The following is a 17,960-nucleotide window of genomic DNA, read 5'->3' as shown; positions in this document are numbered from 1 at the left end:
TGATTTGCCCTTTCTTGTTGGTTTGTTTACTTTGGCTTTTCAAAGAGCTTTTTTTCTTTTCAAATGACCAGACAAAAGAGTTAAATGAATAAAAATTAGCAATGCAATTTGAAAGTATATTTGAGATTCTAGGGTTAGGCCAATTGATTATTTACAGAGAATTTTAATGAGTGATTGTAGAGAGCTTATTTAGTATAATGGACTTCTTTTTCAGGGGTATTTTGCCTATGAATCCTAGGAATATGATGAACCACTCCCAGGTTGGTCAGGGCATTGGAATTCCTAGCAGGACAAATAGCATGAGCAGTTCAGGGTTAGGTAGCCCCAACAGAAGCTCGCCAAGCATAATATGTATGCCAAAGCAGCAGCCTTCTCGACAGCCTTTTACTGTGAACAGGTAAGATGTTTATTGATACTGTGTATAATTGTTCTTTCTGGGTATTTTCAAATTTGCCTTTTCATATTCAACGTTCTGTTCTTGAGTCTTGGCTTCTGTTTCTTAAGTGTGTTTCATCATATATTTTGACCAAAGCTTCTCTTTCTGTTACACATCACAACTTTAACCTCCCAAACTAAAGACATGTTCTTTTGAAAATCAGTTTGCTTTTTTGTTACTGTTGTTAGAAAAGGATCGTTCTTAGGTTGCCAACCGGCAGAGTTTTTGTTGATATGTCCTTCCTCTATTAAATGAGGCTGGTCACCTGTGTGGTAAGAGCTTTATACCTATGAATAGGACTGGAGACATGTTTGACTATTACTGCCTTCATTTATGCTTTGGTTAAGTTCCTTTTCAACTGAATTTCAGTTTTGTTCTTTGGAGACTTAATGACAAAGACTTTTTGAAGACTACATCTGTAGTATTTGAAAATAGTGTCATGTCCTGGGATTTAAAACAAAAAGATGAATTTGTGCTTTTCACTCCTTTTTGCACTGGTCATTGCATATACTGCTATGCAAATAATAGTTAACAATATGAAAAACAGTTACCCATTTTGTTAGGATTTTAAAGCTATTCAGGTAATTTATATGAGAGTTATGTCTGCAATAAGGCTTTCTTTACTGTAAAAAAAAAAAAAGCATTTTAGTTTGATTGTTCATTTTTTTTAATGGGGAATATGGGGGAAAGGATGTTGCTATCATCAAAGCCATTTAATTCACTTTCTTTTATCTAGGACTCGTAAATTCTGAATTAAAATAGGTTATTAGCACATTTCCTTTTTAATCTTCATCCCATAACCTCCAATTCTTACTTTTATTTAGACTTTTGAGTACTTCTTTTATAATTTGACTGCTCTTTTAATTTTTACAGAAGTTATTTTTGTAAAGGGTTATCGAAATTCTCATCTCCTTGACAGTTTCCTAATGCTATAATACTTCTTGGACTTTAACACATCTTTCTGCATTCTTGTAGTATCATTCATTGAATGTATATTTAAATTTTTGCCTTTCCATATTTTTTCACATTCTAGTTTTTAAAAAATACTTTGCCTTTAAATTGTCAATGAAGTATGGGTCTCTAAAGCCCTGCTTATTACTATTGATAAGCTGTATGTATTATGGAATGTTTTCATCTCTTACTACTTACTCAGTGTTTGAGGGTACCTATATCATCAGCAGTTCTAACATGCTATTAAACAGAACTTTCTATTGACTTTTCTCCTCTTCTCTAGAGTGTTTCACCAGCTGCATTATTTTATGAAAATATTGTTTGGCCATAGTTAGTTTTACAAATCTAGGCAAAAAATTTAAAACCCTGTCATCTTCAAACAGTTTAACCTTACTCATAACACTAATACACTGTCTTTTATCAGATTATTTGATGTTAAAGATGCATACTTTCATTTTAGAATTTGTGTTAACGATTCTTTTTGACATGCTTAATTACTCTGGCCTTGCTTTAAATTCAGCCTTATTTTTTGTTTGTTTGTTTTCCCATGTTTAGGCTTGTGCAAAAAAGGGAAGCTTTGGTAACTATTTACCAAATACCTTACTTTAGAATTAAGAGCACTATGGAGAGATTTTTTTTTTTTAAGTAGCTAAAAGATAAACTAGATGATGTGTTTTAGAATACTGAATTCAGTTAAAGAAAAGCACCATTTAATTCACGTTAACTGAACATTTACTGAGAGTGCCTTTTGTAGCCTCCTGAATGCTAAGGGCAGGAGATGCAAAGAAGTATATGACATGAACCCTGTCCATGAGGAGTTTATGTTCTAGTTGGGAAAGACAGACTGTATGAAAGAAGATCTTTTATGAAAAGTAATAAGAGCACATTTTACCAGTAGTGGAAGAAAAACAAGTATTCAGGAACAGTAGTCTTAAACTAAATTGCCTATTTTTGAGGTTAATTACTTCTTCCATTATATCCAGTAAGTTGGCTCTCCAAGTATACAAAACTATATACCCTTAATCTCTATTTTCCTCAAGGCTTATATAAATTCTTTGCTTTTTGTTTTTTAATTCATCTGTTTAAGATGTTTTGGTTCTCAGTTGTTCATGGAAGGACTTTAGGGAAGCTTTAAATAACAATAAAGATTCAACTCAAGAAAAAATTAGTATTTGTTTTTAAACATGTTGTTTTATATGAGGAGATCAAAAGTAAACACTTTTGTTTTTCTTCATCTGAAAGTTAGTGTTCTTACTGTATATCTAAAATTATTTTCTATGTACCCAGTATGTCTGGATTTGGAATGAACAGGAATCAGGCATTTGGAATGAATAACTCCTTATCAAGTAACATTTTTAATGGAACAGGTAAGCTTATTCTGGAGCTAGTACCCTATAAAAATATGATAGATCTTGAAATATAAAGCAATTCAACATACTAGTCAAAATATTAAAGGAATTTTTGTGTTAAGATGATAGAACTTAATTTAGGGAGAATTTGACAGGCAATAGGATTTAATTCAGTGAACAGTTGAAAGATAGTTAAATATATTTTTTTCACTTGGCATGTTAATAGTATAGTGTTGTAACATCAGATTTGTTTCCTTAACACCTGGAGAAAGCGTAAACATTTACTTAGTTTGTACTTGTGCCTCAGAATCTTTTTTGCTTCAAGAGCTTTTCCTATCTCAGTCCTGTTAACTACAGTCTAAACTAGGTTGAGTGGTATGGCATTCTGGCTATAGAGACCCAGATTGAAGAAACCTTTAAAATTATATGGAGTGCTTACAATTTGTTCTTAATAGTTTTAATAATACTAATTTTGGCATTTAACTCTTACAAATTTTTAATCCAGTTTTATGTGTAAAATTCAGAATTTAATTACATGGAAAACCAATTCTGATTTTGACAGTAAAGAATTCTTGCAGTCTGTTGGTTTATTTCTTTTATCAGCTGCTTCAGACAGAAGAGAACAGGAGGCTTTGTTGCTATTCTGCTTCAGGTTTCACCTTCTTCCACCCTTGCCTCCAAACCCTTTCCTGAGAAAGGAAATAAAAGATGTTGTTATGGTCATAGGAGCAAAAATGAATATGATTGTTGAGAGAGAAATACACGTGAAGGAAGTGGAAGGTGAAAGAATGATCAATGAAATGGGGCGTATGTGAAAGCACGAGAAGATTTAGTAATTGAAATGGAATTTCTGGCTATCGGCTTTTAATTTTTCAGTGTTATTGTATGTTTAGTAGCATAGATTGACCAAGTGAGACTTTAAAATGTCAAATTTTAGCATTTAAAGTTTTGCATTCTAATAGGAAATACCCTATTTCATTGTTCCTCAAATGCAGATTTTTTTCATATTTTAATATCTCTGAAATTAGGCTGCATATCATAGTTTAATTAGTGAGGGTTTTTTCCCTAAATGAACCATAAAGTAACAGTGTGTCTCACAGTGCCATCTTATATTCTGAATTATGGTTTATACACTTCTGTAAATTTTAGAATTATTTTTAAAAGTCATTTTTAACTAAGTATATTTTACACTAGGAAAATTGTTTCCAAGTCTTACCCTAAAAATAAAAATTTGTGAGTTAATATTTTTAGGTTAAAATTATTCTCAAATAGCATATGGCAGTTTTAAACTCCATCTTAGAGGACCTGAAGAAGTGTATTAAAAGTTAATACTTATTGAAAGTTTTTAGTTAATTTGTAATCAAGTAATTCAAAAGATTGCTTTTTAAATTAAAGCACTATATAAATTGTTAATGTCTATTGTTGCCCTTTTATACAGTAGTATCTTTTTAAAATTCAGAATTCATGAACTGCAATTTCTTTAAAAACAATGGGTATGAATGATTTTATCTTTTACCCTTCATAAATTTAAATTGTCACCTGACTTGGAATGTAACCATTTTCTATCAACAAAGTAATCTTGAGTTAATAGTTTCTTTCTGAGATTCTTCTAATTATGAAACTTAGAGAAAAATTAAAATTAACTGGAAAAGGGGGCAAAATAAATTGAACATGGTTATAATACACTAGATGAAACAGATTAAAGAAAAATAGTGCAGGGTAAAGCTAAGCTAGAAAATAAATTCTTCAAAAATTAAGACTATACGATTGTAAGAATAATAGAATAATAAATGTTGAGAAGAGATCAAGGTGACGATTAAAATAGGCAAAGTAGAAATGTTGGGTTAAATTTATTTTTTAAAAGGAAAGAAACTGATTTTTTTAAATTCAAAATGAACAAAAATAAATTTTATTCATTCCTTGTATATTTATTGAGCGCCTACTGTGTAATAGGTAACATAAACTTCTGGGCTTTGTATCATATTCTCATACAATTCACGCACTAGACATGGGAACCCTACATTTACCTACGTTCTCCACCCTACTTTATACCCTCAGCTGCAAAACACACGTGCACGCACGCACGCGCGCTTGCGCACGCACACACTTTCACACATTCACATGCATACACATTTGTGTATGGGACTAATAGGCCACAGGAAAAAAGAAGTCCTTAGGGCTTGTGCTTCCATTGCTTATGCCTCAAATATGATTCAAGCTGTTTGCAGGAGGCAGTGTCATTATCACACCTGTGTTATAAATGAAGCTCCAAGCATTCCAGATACAACCTCTGCTTTTGGATATAATGAAAGAGTAGTTTTATCGCAACAGTCTCCCCTCTTGCTAACTAACAACCTATAACTTGAGTACCATCTTTCACAGGGGAAATAATGTATCACCTTACTCCTTATTCTCTATGTTAAGTCTCTAGGATTTGGGATTTTTATTATGCTAGTAAGTACATATTGCTTTGCTGAATTGTTCATAAAATTCTTTCACATGAAGTCAATCCACAGATATTTATTGTACATTTACATATACCAAGTACAGTGCTGTACATTGTTTAGGAAGAAGGCACTGTTATTTCAAACTTTATTATAGTTGGTCTTTAATAACCTCTTTAAAATGTTTATAGAATCAGTAACTAGTGTTTTTTCTTATTATTTAGATGGAAGTGAAAATGTGACAGGATTGGACCTTTCAGATTTTCCAGCATTAGCAGACCGAAATAGAAGGGAAGGAAGTGGTAACCCAACTCCATTAATAAACCCCTTGGCTGGAAGAGCTCCTTATGGTAATTAATTAAGCTTTTTAATTATGGCCAGTGAAAACTTTCTATTGCACGCACATACACATATATATATGTACGTATATGCATGTGTGTGTACACACATGTATTTATGTGTTTTCTAATCAGAGTAGTGTAGTTTTGTCAGAGTTGATAAATGCAAAGTGCTTTTTTCTCCCAGAATACCATGATAGCAAAGTTAAATGGGAAAACTTAATTTGTATAGAAATCCCAAAAGGAAGTCTTCATTGGTATTCAGAAGTTATTTTCTTCAGGCATTTCTGCCTTAATTCACCTTAATAATGATTCTATGGTCTGCCTCTTCTCAATTCATCACACATTTTTTTAAAAGAATACATTCCCACATTCCTAGTGATTAATAATGACTAACCATACATTAACAATTTTTTCTAAGCCGGTTTCTCAACCTCCACACTACTGACATTTGAGTAGGTAGTTTCTTGTAAATGAGGGGCTGTCCTGTGCATTGTAGAATATTTAGCAACATCCCTGGCCTCTGCCTACTCGCTGCCAGTAGCACCCCCCACCCACCCCCACATTGTGACAACCACAGATCTCTCCAGATTTTGACAGATGTCTCATGGGGAAAAAAATTACCTCCTGTTGAGAACTGCCCGTGGGTCATGTATAGTTTATGTAGATTCTTGGTCACCATTAATACCCTTTTTCACTGTCTTTAATAAATAAGAGATTTGGCTAATAGATGCTAAATGAACTAGACATGAAAATTATGTAACAGGAATGTAACCATATTCTTTTTATCCTTTGCACATACTTGTTTCCTTTTGGTAGAATCTGATACAGACCAGTAGCAGAAACAATGAACTTAGAGGGATCATTTCATCACTTTTCTAAGATAACTATTTTTCCCATTTTCAACCAAGAGGGATTTCTATGGCTTTCAAAGTATGAATACAAATAACAACATGTGAAGAAGGGAAAAATTTATTATTATACACATTAAGAGTTTCCCAATTAGCCTTCCCCCCCAGAAAAAAACAAAAATGATCTGCCCTGGAAGTTGAGTACCTAGCTACTTGATTCTCAGTTCAGACTCTAATGTTTTTAACCTTTCCTCATAGGTCCATTTTTTCATCCCTTTAATCATTCCTGTTGCTCTCCTTGGACCATCTCTAGTTTCTCCATATCGTTCTTGAATTGTGGAGCCCCAAACTGGATATTGTTCTCCAATAAGGGCCTGACTAATGCCAAGTATAGTGGGAGGATTACTTCCCAGTTCTTGCATGTTTTACATCTATTACATGGAGTCCAAGAAAATCTGAAATAATATGGAGTTGTTTTATAATTGATTGCAATTTTCTCACCCTGTAAGTCACTTTCAAGTAGAATACTGACATGTTCTTTAAAATTATTTTGTTCATTTGTATTTGACAATTAACTGGTATTTATAATAACTAGTCAAATATTTAAAGCAAGTTTTTAAACCAAAAATTTTAATAATTATTACCAATATCAAATTATGTTTTTTTAGCATCTATATATGACATTAGATTAGAATTATAGGATTACCACTTATTTCCCTTGTATTATTTTGTATATTTAGTTATTAATCAGTATATAAGAATTTAGTTATTCATTGTTACCCAGAACACCAATTTTTTGAAGTGTGCTTTCATAGCGTAATTTAAAAATCCTTTTGTTATATTATTGTGAGAAAAGTTAACTTTTTATAATTTGTAGCAAAATATCATAAATATCAATTGCAATTCTCTGGATTGTTTTCATTACATAGTTGGAATGGTAACAAAACCAGCAAATGAGCAATCCCAGGACTTCTCAATACACAACGAAGATTTTCCGGCGTTACCTGGTTCCAGTTATAAAGATCCAACATCAAGTAATGATGACAGTAAATCTGTAAGTAACTGAGAATTATGTATGTGAATTATATAGTTTTTTTCCCTTCAGATTTCTGTTATATTAACAGTTTTGTACACTATATTAAGGACTTATTAAATACTATTATGAAATTGTTTATCTTGAATATCTGTAATAATCTAACTTCTGAAGAATGTGGAAAACCTTTATAACTTAGAAGATAGCCTATTTTTTTCCCTATTTCATATAGGTTTGCAAATTTCTGTTGAACTTCTCAGAGTTAATTTAGACTTTTATTGTAGTCCCTGTCAGCTGGATCCCATGAAGTTTGATATTATAGCCTTCTAAGGAGCTGTGTTTTTCTTGAGTAAGTTTTCTCCTTGAAGAATCTTTATACACATTTTTATTCCTGTGTTGATTCAGCCAACCCAGCTTCCTCTTTCTGACTTAACGAGTGTGTTTATTTCTTCCACATTTCACTGAAAATAGCTTTTTGTGTGTGTGATGGGAGTTGTATATTGTTAAAATAATTGATAAAAGAAGATTATTGGGTAAGAATTAAAATAAATATGAATTTTAAAAGTTCATAATTAAAATTAAAAAAATAAAAAGTTCGTATTTTCTAACTTATCTTGGAGGCTTTTATGGTGATATTTTAGGTAATGTACTATATTTAGTTTATCTTCTAAATATACTTCTAAAATATACTTCTAAAAATACTAATAAAGTATTGAGGAGTGTAACTTCAAGTGTATCCCAAAATGAAAAGTTCTGAGATAGAGAGGTTTTTTTGTCTGTGACTGCAGATCTGAGATAAATAAGAATATTTTCCATATATTTCTTGTCCTTTAAGTACTCAAATATGTACAATACAGGATTTATTTGTATACCATGGCACAGTTGTGGAAACAAAAAATTTCATGTAGAACTTGAAAAACAGGTAATAATTTACTACCAACTTAAATATAATAAAAAGTGAATAGAAAAGTACTAGTATATAAACTTGAAATTTTTACACATAACAAATTTTAATGTCACATTTAATTTTTTTCATGTTAGAATTTGAATACATCTGGCAAGACAACTTCAAGTACAGATGGACCCAAATTCCCTGGAGATAAAAGTTCAACAACACAAAATAATAACCAGCAGAAAAAAGGGATCCAGGTGTTACCTGATGGTGGGACTCTATAAAATATATCAAAGATATTATAGAATTCACTTTTTTTACTTTTTCCTCAAAGATAAAAATGACTATGTTTTTCTTATCCAGGTCGGGTTACTAACATTCCCCAAGGGATGGTGACAGACCAGTTTGGAATGATTGGCCTGTTAACATTTATCAGGGCAGCAGAGACAGACCCAGGAATGGTACATCTTGCATTAGGAAGTGACTTAACAACATTAGGCCTCAATCTGAACTCTCCTGAGTAAGTTTCTTTCTTTTCTCCCTACATTTGTGTATAATACCTCCCTGCAGTTTTTAATTTCATGTCTGCAAATTATATCATCTGCTGCCACTCATTGTTGCTGGTATTTGCTGACTCTTTGGGTCATTCCCTCTTATATTAGTTCCTGGATCACTCTCACTTTATAGTAATATTCCTCTTATAATTTAGCAGTTTCAATATACACATATATGGTCTTTCCTAAATCCTGAAATCCCAGCTTCTTGAATTTCTCTCCTCCAAAAATCTTACCCTTCATCATACCTCAGCTTCTCACTTCTTTAGTCATCCCTTTGACTTCGTCATTTTTGGTAACCTCAGTTTCTCTGTAAGATTGTGCTGCCATGCCACTTCCTGTTTTCCATTTCTCTCCCTCTACTGCGGGCTCCTGTAATCATTAGATTCCATTGGGACCTTCATCCCACTGATTCTTGTACCTTTTTACTGTTCCTCAACATCCCTGTCTCTCTTCCCCTTAGATGAATTCACTTCCTTCTTCTCCAGTTAAATTCTATGGTCAGTCATGATGGCTTGTTTACATATACCCCTGACTGCTTTGCCCCTCTCTTGCTTTGTCATACTTGCATGGCAAAAACTACAGCCCTGGTTATATCTGCCTATTCCATTCTTGACCTGTGCTACTAAGTCTGGCTAGAGAAAAATACACAACTTCACTGCCTGGTCTCACTTCAGATTCATGGCCAGGAACCTCAAGAATGAGCCCTTAATTCTGCCAGCCATAATCAAGCTGGCATGCCTACTCCATTCATTCTTTTGTTCTCTTGTGCAGCTGTTTTACACTTGCCTCTTCAAACCCCTAATACCTTTTCCCCTGTGCTTAGTGTCAGATGGTGACCTTGCTTTTTATTTCTACTTTACTAAGAACGAAGGAAGCAATCAGAAGAGTGTCAGCGTAGTCCTGCCACGAAATCAGTCACCTACAACCATCTGCACCTACCTTACTCTTGTCTTCCACCCTGTTGCCATAGTTGATCCATGCTTTCTACCTAAAACCTTTGAAAACTCAAAGATATGGATCTAACAATTTTTTGCACTTCGTTGCATCATTTCCATCAGCATACAAATACGCTGTTACTTCTTCCATGTTAACAGATACCTTCTCTTGATCCAGCTTATTCTGTAAGTTATTGCCCCCCCCACCCCCATTTCTTTATTCTCCTTTGGAGCAGAACTCCTCAGGAGAGCCATCTTTGTATCTCCTATTTGTCCTATTCTCTGTTAAACCCATTTCATTTAGGATTTTGCCCTCACCATTTTACTAAAACTGCTTTTGTGTCATTAAATTCAGCAGTTACTTTTGGGAACTTCTCCTTAACCAGTCAGTAACGTCTGACATAGTGGAATCATTGCTACATTAGTTTTCACTTTTTTTTTTTTTTTTGGCTGTACTTCGCAGCTTGTGGGATCTTAGTTCCCCACCAAGGATCGAACCTGAGGGCCCCGGCAGTGAGAGCACCAAGTCCTAACCACTGGACTGCCAGGGAATTCCCTGTTTCTCACTACCTTTAACTGCTCCCACCCTGGTTTGAATCACCATCTTCTCTTGCCTGGATTACTCCATTAGCCAATCACCAGGTGTCTCTGATTCTCCCTTTGCCCCTTATAATCTTTTGCTCATATGACAGCCAGGACAGTCCTTTTTGAATAAGTTCATTCTCTGCTCAATACACAGTAAGGTTTTGCAGTTTTATTATGATTAAAAACCCAGAATCTTGATAGGCTTACTAATCTGTACAGACATGATCTGTGTCTCTCCTCTACCTACACCTTAACAGCTTCTCCCTCTGTTCACCCTGTTCCAGTTTCACTAGCCTTCTTGCTGTACATCAGACATGTCAGTCATAACTCTGCATTAGTTGCTCTAGCAGTTCCCTCTGACTATAGTAGTTTTCTACCAGATAACAGATACAGTTATCTCCCTCATATCCTTCAAATCTTTGTTCAGACGTGACCTTCTAAGTGTGCCCTAACCTGACTACCCTATTTAATTATGCAACTAATCTTCCCTCCCTACCCCACCACTAACATGGAATATTATTTATGTATTACGTAAATTGTTTTTGTCTGCCTCCCTCCCAATCCACCATCGTCAACCAGAAAGTAAGTTTCACGTTGTCAGTGATCTTTGTTATGTTTGCTGATGTATAAGCATGCTAGTGCCAGGTATATAATAATAGACACTCAGTAAATGTTTGCTGAATTTGAGCTTTGGTTTTTAATAATTACTGATATTTTTTTTCTGGCCATATAAATGGGAAAGTAATTTTACTTTAATTCATTGTATTAATGAATTTAAAGCATTCTGAGTTGAAGTAATAATTCACATACAGATATGTGTGTGTATGTATGTATGTTTTTTTAACCTTGTTTCAGTTTCCTGCTGTATAAGTCATAGTAAAACCAAGAAAAGATATTAGAAATTTAAAGATGCTCATTTTACATTCGAAGTCGTTGTTTTTCCTGATTTGCTGAAATAAAATTAGAAATCTCTTTTTCTACTTTGGACTTAAGAATGTTTTTTTTCTCCTTTATTCAGAAATCTCTACCCCAAATTTGCATCACCCTGGGCATCTTCACCTTGTCGACCTCAAGACATAGGTAGGAGAATCTATTTTTGTTCAGACCTTTAAAAAATATATTTGTAACTGAGAATCAGTTAATAAGGCTTTTTTCATTTTATTATCCAGACTTCCATGTTCCATCTGAGTACTTAACGAACATTCACATTAGGGATAAGGTGAGTGTAGTTTATTATTCTACTCAGTGTGAACTTATCTATTTTCAGGTGCTGTTTTGCAGTTCAGACAGCATAATATTTTTGAAATATTTAGCAGTGGTCTCAGGGGTATGCTTTTGTATGTCCATTCAGTTATATGTAACAGTTTAATTTCTATTTTTGTTTATAATCCTGTGTTTTGGTGAGGTCTGGGTTATATTTTAAAAATATTTTAAAAACAATGTCAGGACCAGTAAAATCTTTATTATAGTTATCAGTAACGGTACAATCATAACCACAGTTGATGGGAATAAAGTAACTTGGAAAATTTTATGAATTTCCTTCTGATATTCTCATTTTATGTTTACAGATAAAATGTTTTTAATGAAAAAATATATATTTTAAAACTGTAATCTTTGACTTTTTAATGTCATCTTTTTCTGTGTTTTAATTACCTGAATTTCTAGTTATAAAATAACTATTAACAGATTAGAACTTTAATCTTTTTTTTTTTTTTTTTTTTTTCCTGAGAAAGAAAACAACACTTTTGCTTTAGGGGAAAGCGTTGAGAGTTCAATTTTGTTAGAATGGTATCTAGATTTTGGTTATGTGAAAGGATAGGTACAGTTTGTTAAAAATGATATATTTGTGTTATACTTAGGTGCATAAATATGTATAATATAAATATATATAAATGACAGCATTCTGTGTCTGTGCCATGCAGTTGTGTAGCCAAACGGTTGTTGATGTGGTGGACAGGCAACTAAAGAGATACACGTGTTTCTCGACATGTCTTTTAATACTTGAGTAGATGGAAGACAAGAAGTACGAGATAGAGAGAGCTAGTTTTTTCTGTCTGTGGACTGTATGATTTGCTGCCACCTCCAGTATAGCACTCATTTTTTGCTCCAATTACCTGAGGGTTCCAGAACCTTTTCTTATGCCAGCTTAAGAAATAATAATTTAGGAGAATTTGTCACATTCAAGACTGCTGCCTGAATGGGGATAATATGAATGGACAGAAAAATAACATTCAGAGAGTGTGTAACAACAGTTAAACATTTAGATACAGGACTAGGTAAAGAGAAGAATGTTTTCATTTCAGTGAGCTTTTAATAAAGATTTGTCTTACTGTGAGAATTTGAGACTATTGAACTTGTGTTTGATAGTTTGATAGGCAGTTATGTTTCTGCTTTGTGGAGCGACATGTAAAGCAGTCATCTTTTCGTCATCCATTTAAACAAAATAAAGAACTATCCCTTTATGATTTTTGTACTTAACTGTGATTTGCTAAAGTACATAATCGATTTGTGAATCACTGTCAGATGTAGATTCAGTTACTATTTCTTTTAAGTCTTCTGTGAGGCACTGTACAGAAGGTGCATTCACATTGTCACTTAATTTCATTTACATTTTTAGTAATCCTTATAGGTATCATTGACTACATGTTATAACTGAAAGTTCAGAGACATTAAATAACTTGGATATGGTCATATTAGTAAGTAATGAAACTAAGACTTGAATGTAAGTCCTGCATCTCTGAGCAGCACAGTGTTCCACTATTGCCACATTGAGTATTAATAAACACCTCCAGTAAGACAGCATTAGGTCTTGCTTAGAAGTTTTTATTTAGCTTTTTTTCCCTATTAGTACCTAAAATAAATGTATCAGAAATAATTATTAAATGACTTTAGTCATTTAAATGATGAAACTTCCCTTTAGAATTATCTAACTATACCTCTGTAATCATGTAATAACAGTTATCTGCTACAAAGAGGGGTTTCTGTTTTATCTTTCCATTTTTACTTTAGTGCAATCAATTATATGTTAGGATTTTCAAACTCATTTTACATTTCAGAATAATTTATTTCTTTTCCAGCTGGCTGCAATAAAACTTGGTCGATACGGAGAAGACCTTCTCTTCTATCTCTATTACATGAATGGAGGAGACGTATTACAACTTTTAGCTGCAGTAGAGCTGTATGTTCAAAGTATTTTTAAAAACTTTTGTATTATAGTGGATATTGTTTATTCTAAAAACATTTTTTAAAATGATGGTGGCTGTAGTTTTTGTCTTTGTTTTTAAAGTGGAACTATTTCTTCATCAAGAAATCTAAGTTTTTTATATTTAGTAAAAATTAATTTAGATTGAAACCTTATATTACCATGTCTTCATAATCACTGTATACATAAAAATAATTCCAAACTTAAATAACTGTAAATGTATAAGAAGACAGAATCAACTTGATTCATGGGTGTGGTGAATCTAATTTTTATAAATATGAAGTATAAGGTGTGGTTCATAACTGTGGTTCATCTTACTCCTTGTGGAACCACATATGTTAATGACAGTGAATTTCATCATTTAAGAAATATTTATTGAGCATTATATGGGCAAGGCACTGTGCATATTTCTTGTGTATTTTGAAATATTGATAAAGTCCACATTCATTATCAGAAGCCTATTGGCCAACTTAAATAAATTAGTCTTAAGAAATTGGTCCATTGAATACATTGTTTTTCTGAGCATTTTTGTTTTTACCTGATGCTCTAAGAATAAAAATTTTGTGTCATTTTTTATATGTCCAGGTGGTAACATTTTGTTACCAATAGACTATTCTATTAATCATGTTTACTGTAGAGTGAATTGTTACTAAAAACTTACGATGTAATGATTGGAAGACCTTTTTATAGATTTAATAAGTATTTTATAATATTCCTAATAACATTTCTATAAATGGCCTTGGATCAGATACTTTAAAATGTAAAATTCACTGTGTTGATAATAAATTGTTTTTTATTTCTCAATTGAGAATGTTTTTTTCCATGTTTTCCCTCATTTTTTGTAAGATAGCAATTGTTACCTGTTCCTTTTAATTTATTCATAAGTAAATAAATTCATCAGTCATTCATTCATTCATCACTGGCAGTTCTGTCTCATATCTTATTTATGACTAAAAATATATAAATATATAAAAAATATATGTCTAAAATAAAATATATGTCTAAAATAACCCCTCATTGTATTGATAGGAAGGTATTTGTTTGCATGGAGGTTTTTCAGCATAGTTACAAATTTTATGTGAATTTATGTAGTTAATTCAAATAGACTTTGTATTTAGTTTCTTACAAAATAATCCAAATAGTTGGGGGTTTTGTTTGTTTTAATAGGTATCTTAATTTCTATTGAATGTTAAGAAGAATGAGAAAGGAGTGAGGTTTCTGGAACACAGTGTATCTTTGGTCAGCCAAAGTTTTTATCACATTGCTCATAGAGCTTTTAAGATCTTGTTTTGTTTGCATAAAAAATTTCTTCAGTTAAATAAAGATGTGTGTGTTAATTAAAGAGTGTGGTTTTTGGACAAATTAAGAAAGTCTTTTCCTATATTTATTTTACTAGGTTGTATTTAATAACAATAAAAATCAGGGAAAAGAAGCATCAATATTTATGTATTTTATGTGTGACTATTTTCTGAAAAATGTTTTACAAAATGTAGAAAATGTTTGATGTGAGCCACAGGAAAAAATTAATTGTCTTTTTCTCTTAAAAATTGAAGTTTTAACCGTGATTGGAGATACCACAAAGAAGAACGAGTATGGATTACCAGGGCACCAGGCATGGAGCCAACAATGAAAACCAATACATATGAGAGGGGAACATATTACTTCTTTGACTGTCTTAACTGGAGGAAAGTAGCTAAGGTATATTTTTTTCCATGTGCAAATGTGTAACTATAAATCTAGATTTTAAAAAGAAGTGTCCTCTTTTATCTGTTTATATGTACCAGTACATCCATTCCAATAATGTGCCAGATATTTGCTGAGTCTTTTAAAAGGTCTCCACCTCCTTGGCTTGATTTAAACTCTAGGAGAGTATCTGGAAACAGTTCATTTTACCTGTAGTTTAGGAAAATGATTGAATTTGGTAAGAAATTTTGTAATTTTTCACAAGCCTTGGTAACATTTGAAATATTTTTGTGTCTACTCAGTTGTAAAATAAAGATACCCTCTTGCAATCCCAGTCATGTATTCTTATATTATTATTACTTTAAGCAAATATGAGATTTTTCCTAAAACCAGTATAAATATATTTTTATATAATATATATATTTTTTCATATAAAACCAGTATATAGGCTTTTTAAACACTTGCACTCTTTGCAGGAAATGTGCTTGAGTTTTTATTTTCAAGTGATATAAAGAAAGAAAATCGCAAGCATTAATCATGATTGTTCCTTTGACTAGTATGCTGAATATTTGGGGAAAGAGGCCAGTGGAAGAAGTTGTTTTGGTTTGCAACTTTTCCTCACAAAACACCTTTCTAACTGTCCCGTGTGAACAGTTTGCATCAGTGTCATAGCATATTACACATTTGTGTTTAGTTCCTTATGTATGTATTTAGTCTACCTAGAAGAAAATATAACTCACATTATCTGATTTCATAACTCCAGGATTTCTCTGAATGCCTTTTCCATTGATGAGGCTTAGGATTAAAAACTAAAGAGTTAGTTTTGTTGGTTTTATTAAATTTAAACAGAAAAAAAATATTTCTTGACATTTCATTGGGTAATTTTTTAGTTGTTGGCTTGGGGTTTTGGGGTGTTTTTTTTAATCAGCTTTACTAAACTGATAAAAGAGTAAAACATTTTAAAAATATAGTGTAAAATGCTTACCAGATAATTATTACAAAATTTTACATCACAAGAAGACTTCATATAAAACATGAAAAAGAAATAGAAAGGATGAGCCCAACAAAAACGCCCAAAAGAAGACACATACAAAAGGTTAAATCTTTTTTTATTATTACTTTTGCGTGTTTCTCTAATGGTAAATGTCATTGCTTCTCAGACCAAGTCTGTATACCACCCTACACTGTATTTGAGTTATTTTAACAATTCTAATTAATATGCATGTCTTGACTTTAAAAGGTAGACCCATGAAATAAGTAATAAGTAATTAATTACAAATAGTATACAGTACATTGTGTATGTTACCTGTTCTTTAAGAAATGTAGTGAAGTAGAAAACCTTAGTTTTTTGTATCAGGATTTGAAATTAACTCCTGTTTCTGCTATTCATACTTGGACCTTGTATAAGTTTCCTTTCCATGTCTGCTTCCTTATCTTTTAAATCAAAATGATTTTTGCCTCCTGATTTATCATGTAGATTAATTGATATTACACAGGCACACATATACACTGAGTACAGTGCTTGGCGTATATTGGGTATTTGATACAGGAGAGTAGTTGTGGTAGTTTGTTGCTGTTGTTTTTATCATCATTATTATTACAGCTTGTTACTGTTCTTCCAAGATGGAAAAATTCTGGTTGTTGTTAGGTTAGGTCAATGGTTCTCAACCTCAGCTTGCATCAGAATTACCTGGAGGCCATGTTAAAACACAAATTGCTGGGTCATACCTCCATTGTTTCTGGTTCAGCAAGTCTGTGGATGGGACCTGAGGATTTGCATTGCTAGCAACTTCCCAGGTGATGCCAGTGATCATGCTGGTCTTTGGCTTCATAGTTTGAGAACCTGGTTCTTCAGGAGAGAAAGAGTATCTTTGGAAGGGAAAAATTCTAATAGTAAATGACTGAAGTTTTCTCTATTCAGTTGAAGCTTTTTGCTCAATATCATCATAAATTATTCCAAACATACGTACAAAAAGAAATAGGTATTTGCAATAATAGATAGATGGGTAATTTTAGTTGAATTTTAGTTTGGTATCTGTGAAGAAATCAACAAGTGAAAAAAATCAGTTTCCCAGAACTAAGTTCTCACCATAAAATTAAATATTCAGAAACAACTTGAACATTAATAAGACCCCTAATTTCCCACAAAAGCAATTCCTCAGTCAGGTAAATGTCATGTTAAAGAAAATTATTTATATGTGTGTGTGTGTGTGTGTGTGTGTGTGCGCGCGTGCATAAAGTAATAATTTTACCTAATTTTATCTGATCTCTCCTATGTACAGTTGAGCTTTTGTCTTAACTTTTACCTTTAAAATTTTTAGCTGTGAAGTTGGAAAATAAAACTTGAGAAATATTATTATTAAACTATTTTTGAAAAATCTTAAGGTAATTTACTGGCCACTTGTGCTGATACTCTTCAACAAAATTATTTTCATAGTGATGAAAGCAAACATTTCATAGTGATGAAAGCAAGCAGAAATACTGGTTTCTATCAAGTATTAATATGCAGCTCACTTCTTTTGATTATATTTAAAGAATTCATGGACTTAAAACTTTTAAGTTGTGTTATATTCACAGAATAAACTTTTCACAAAGGCTTCTGAGTTTTTGTTTGTTTGTTTTGTTTTTTAAGGATGTTTTCAGTGTTTTTCCAGAAATTGGATTAGGAATTAAGAAATTTAGTTCCATAGTATATTTATTAACA

At 32.3% G+C, this 17,960-nt stretch overlaps 1 protein-coding gene across 5 annotated transcripts in view; it reads left to right on the top strand.

Annotated features, from left to right (window-relative positions):
- Positions 1-17,960, top strand: part of CNOT2 (CCR4-NOT transcription complex subunit 2) — a 113,719-nt gene that overhangs the window by 91,401 nt on the left and 4,358 nt on the right. For all 5 annotated transcript variants that reach the window (XM_061206055.1, XM_061206056.1, XM_061206057.1 and 2 more), the window contains 10 exons: positions 215-397; positions 2,675-2,754; positions 5,405-5,530; positions 7,299-7,423; positions 8,444-8,564; positions 8,658-8,814; positions 11,390-11,451; positions 11,541-11,590; positions 13,449-13,549; positions 15,127-15,271. In XM_061206055.1, the coding sequence (XP_061062038.1) occupies positions 215-397; positions 2,675-2,754; positions 5,405-5,530; positions 7,299-7,423; positions 8,444-8,564; positions 8,658-8,814; positions 11,390-11,451; positions 11,541-11,590; positions 13,449-13,549; positions 15,127-15,271 (1,150 nt within the window). The remainder of the gene's footprint in view (positions 1-214; positions 398-2,674; positions 2,755-5,404; positions 5,531-7,298; positions 7,424-8,443; positions 8,565-8,657; positions 8,815-11,389; positions 11,452-11,540; positions 11,591-13,448; positions 13,550-15,126; positions 15,272-17,960) is intronic.

This window comes from Eubalaena glacialis, chromosome 11 (genome assembly GCF_028564815.1).
Source record: "Eubalaena glacialis isolate mEubGla1 chromosome 11, mEubGla1.1.hap2.+ XY, whole genome shotgun sequence".
NCBI lineage: Eukaryota > Metazoa > Chordata > Mammalia > Artiodactyla > Balaenidae > Eubalaena > Eubalaena glacialis.
Note: the sequence above shows the minus strand (reverse complement) of the source record. Positions and strands in the feature narration are given on the sequence as shown.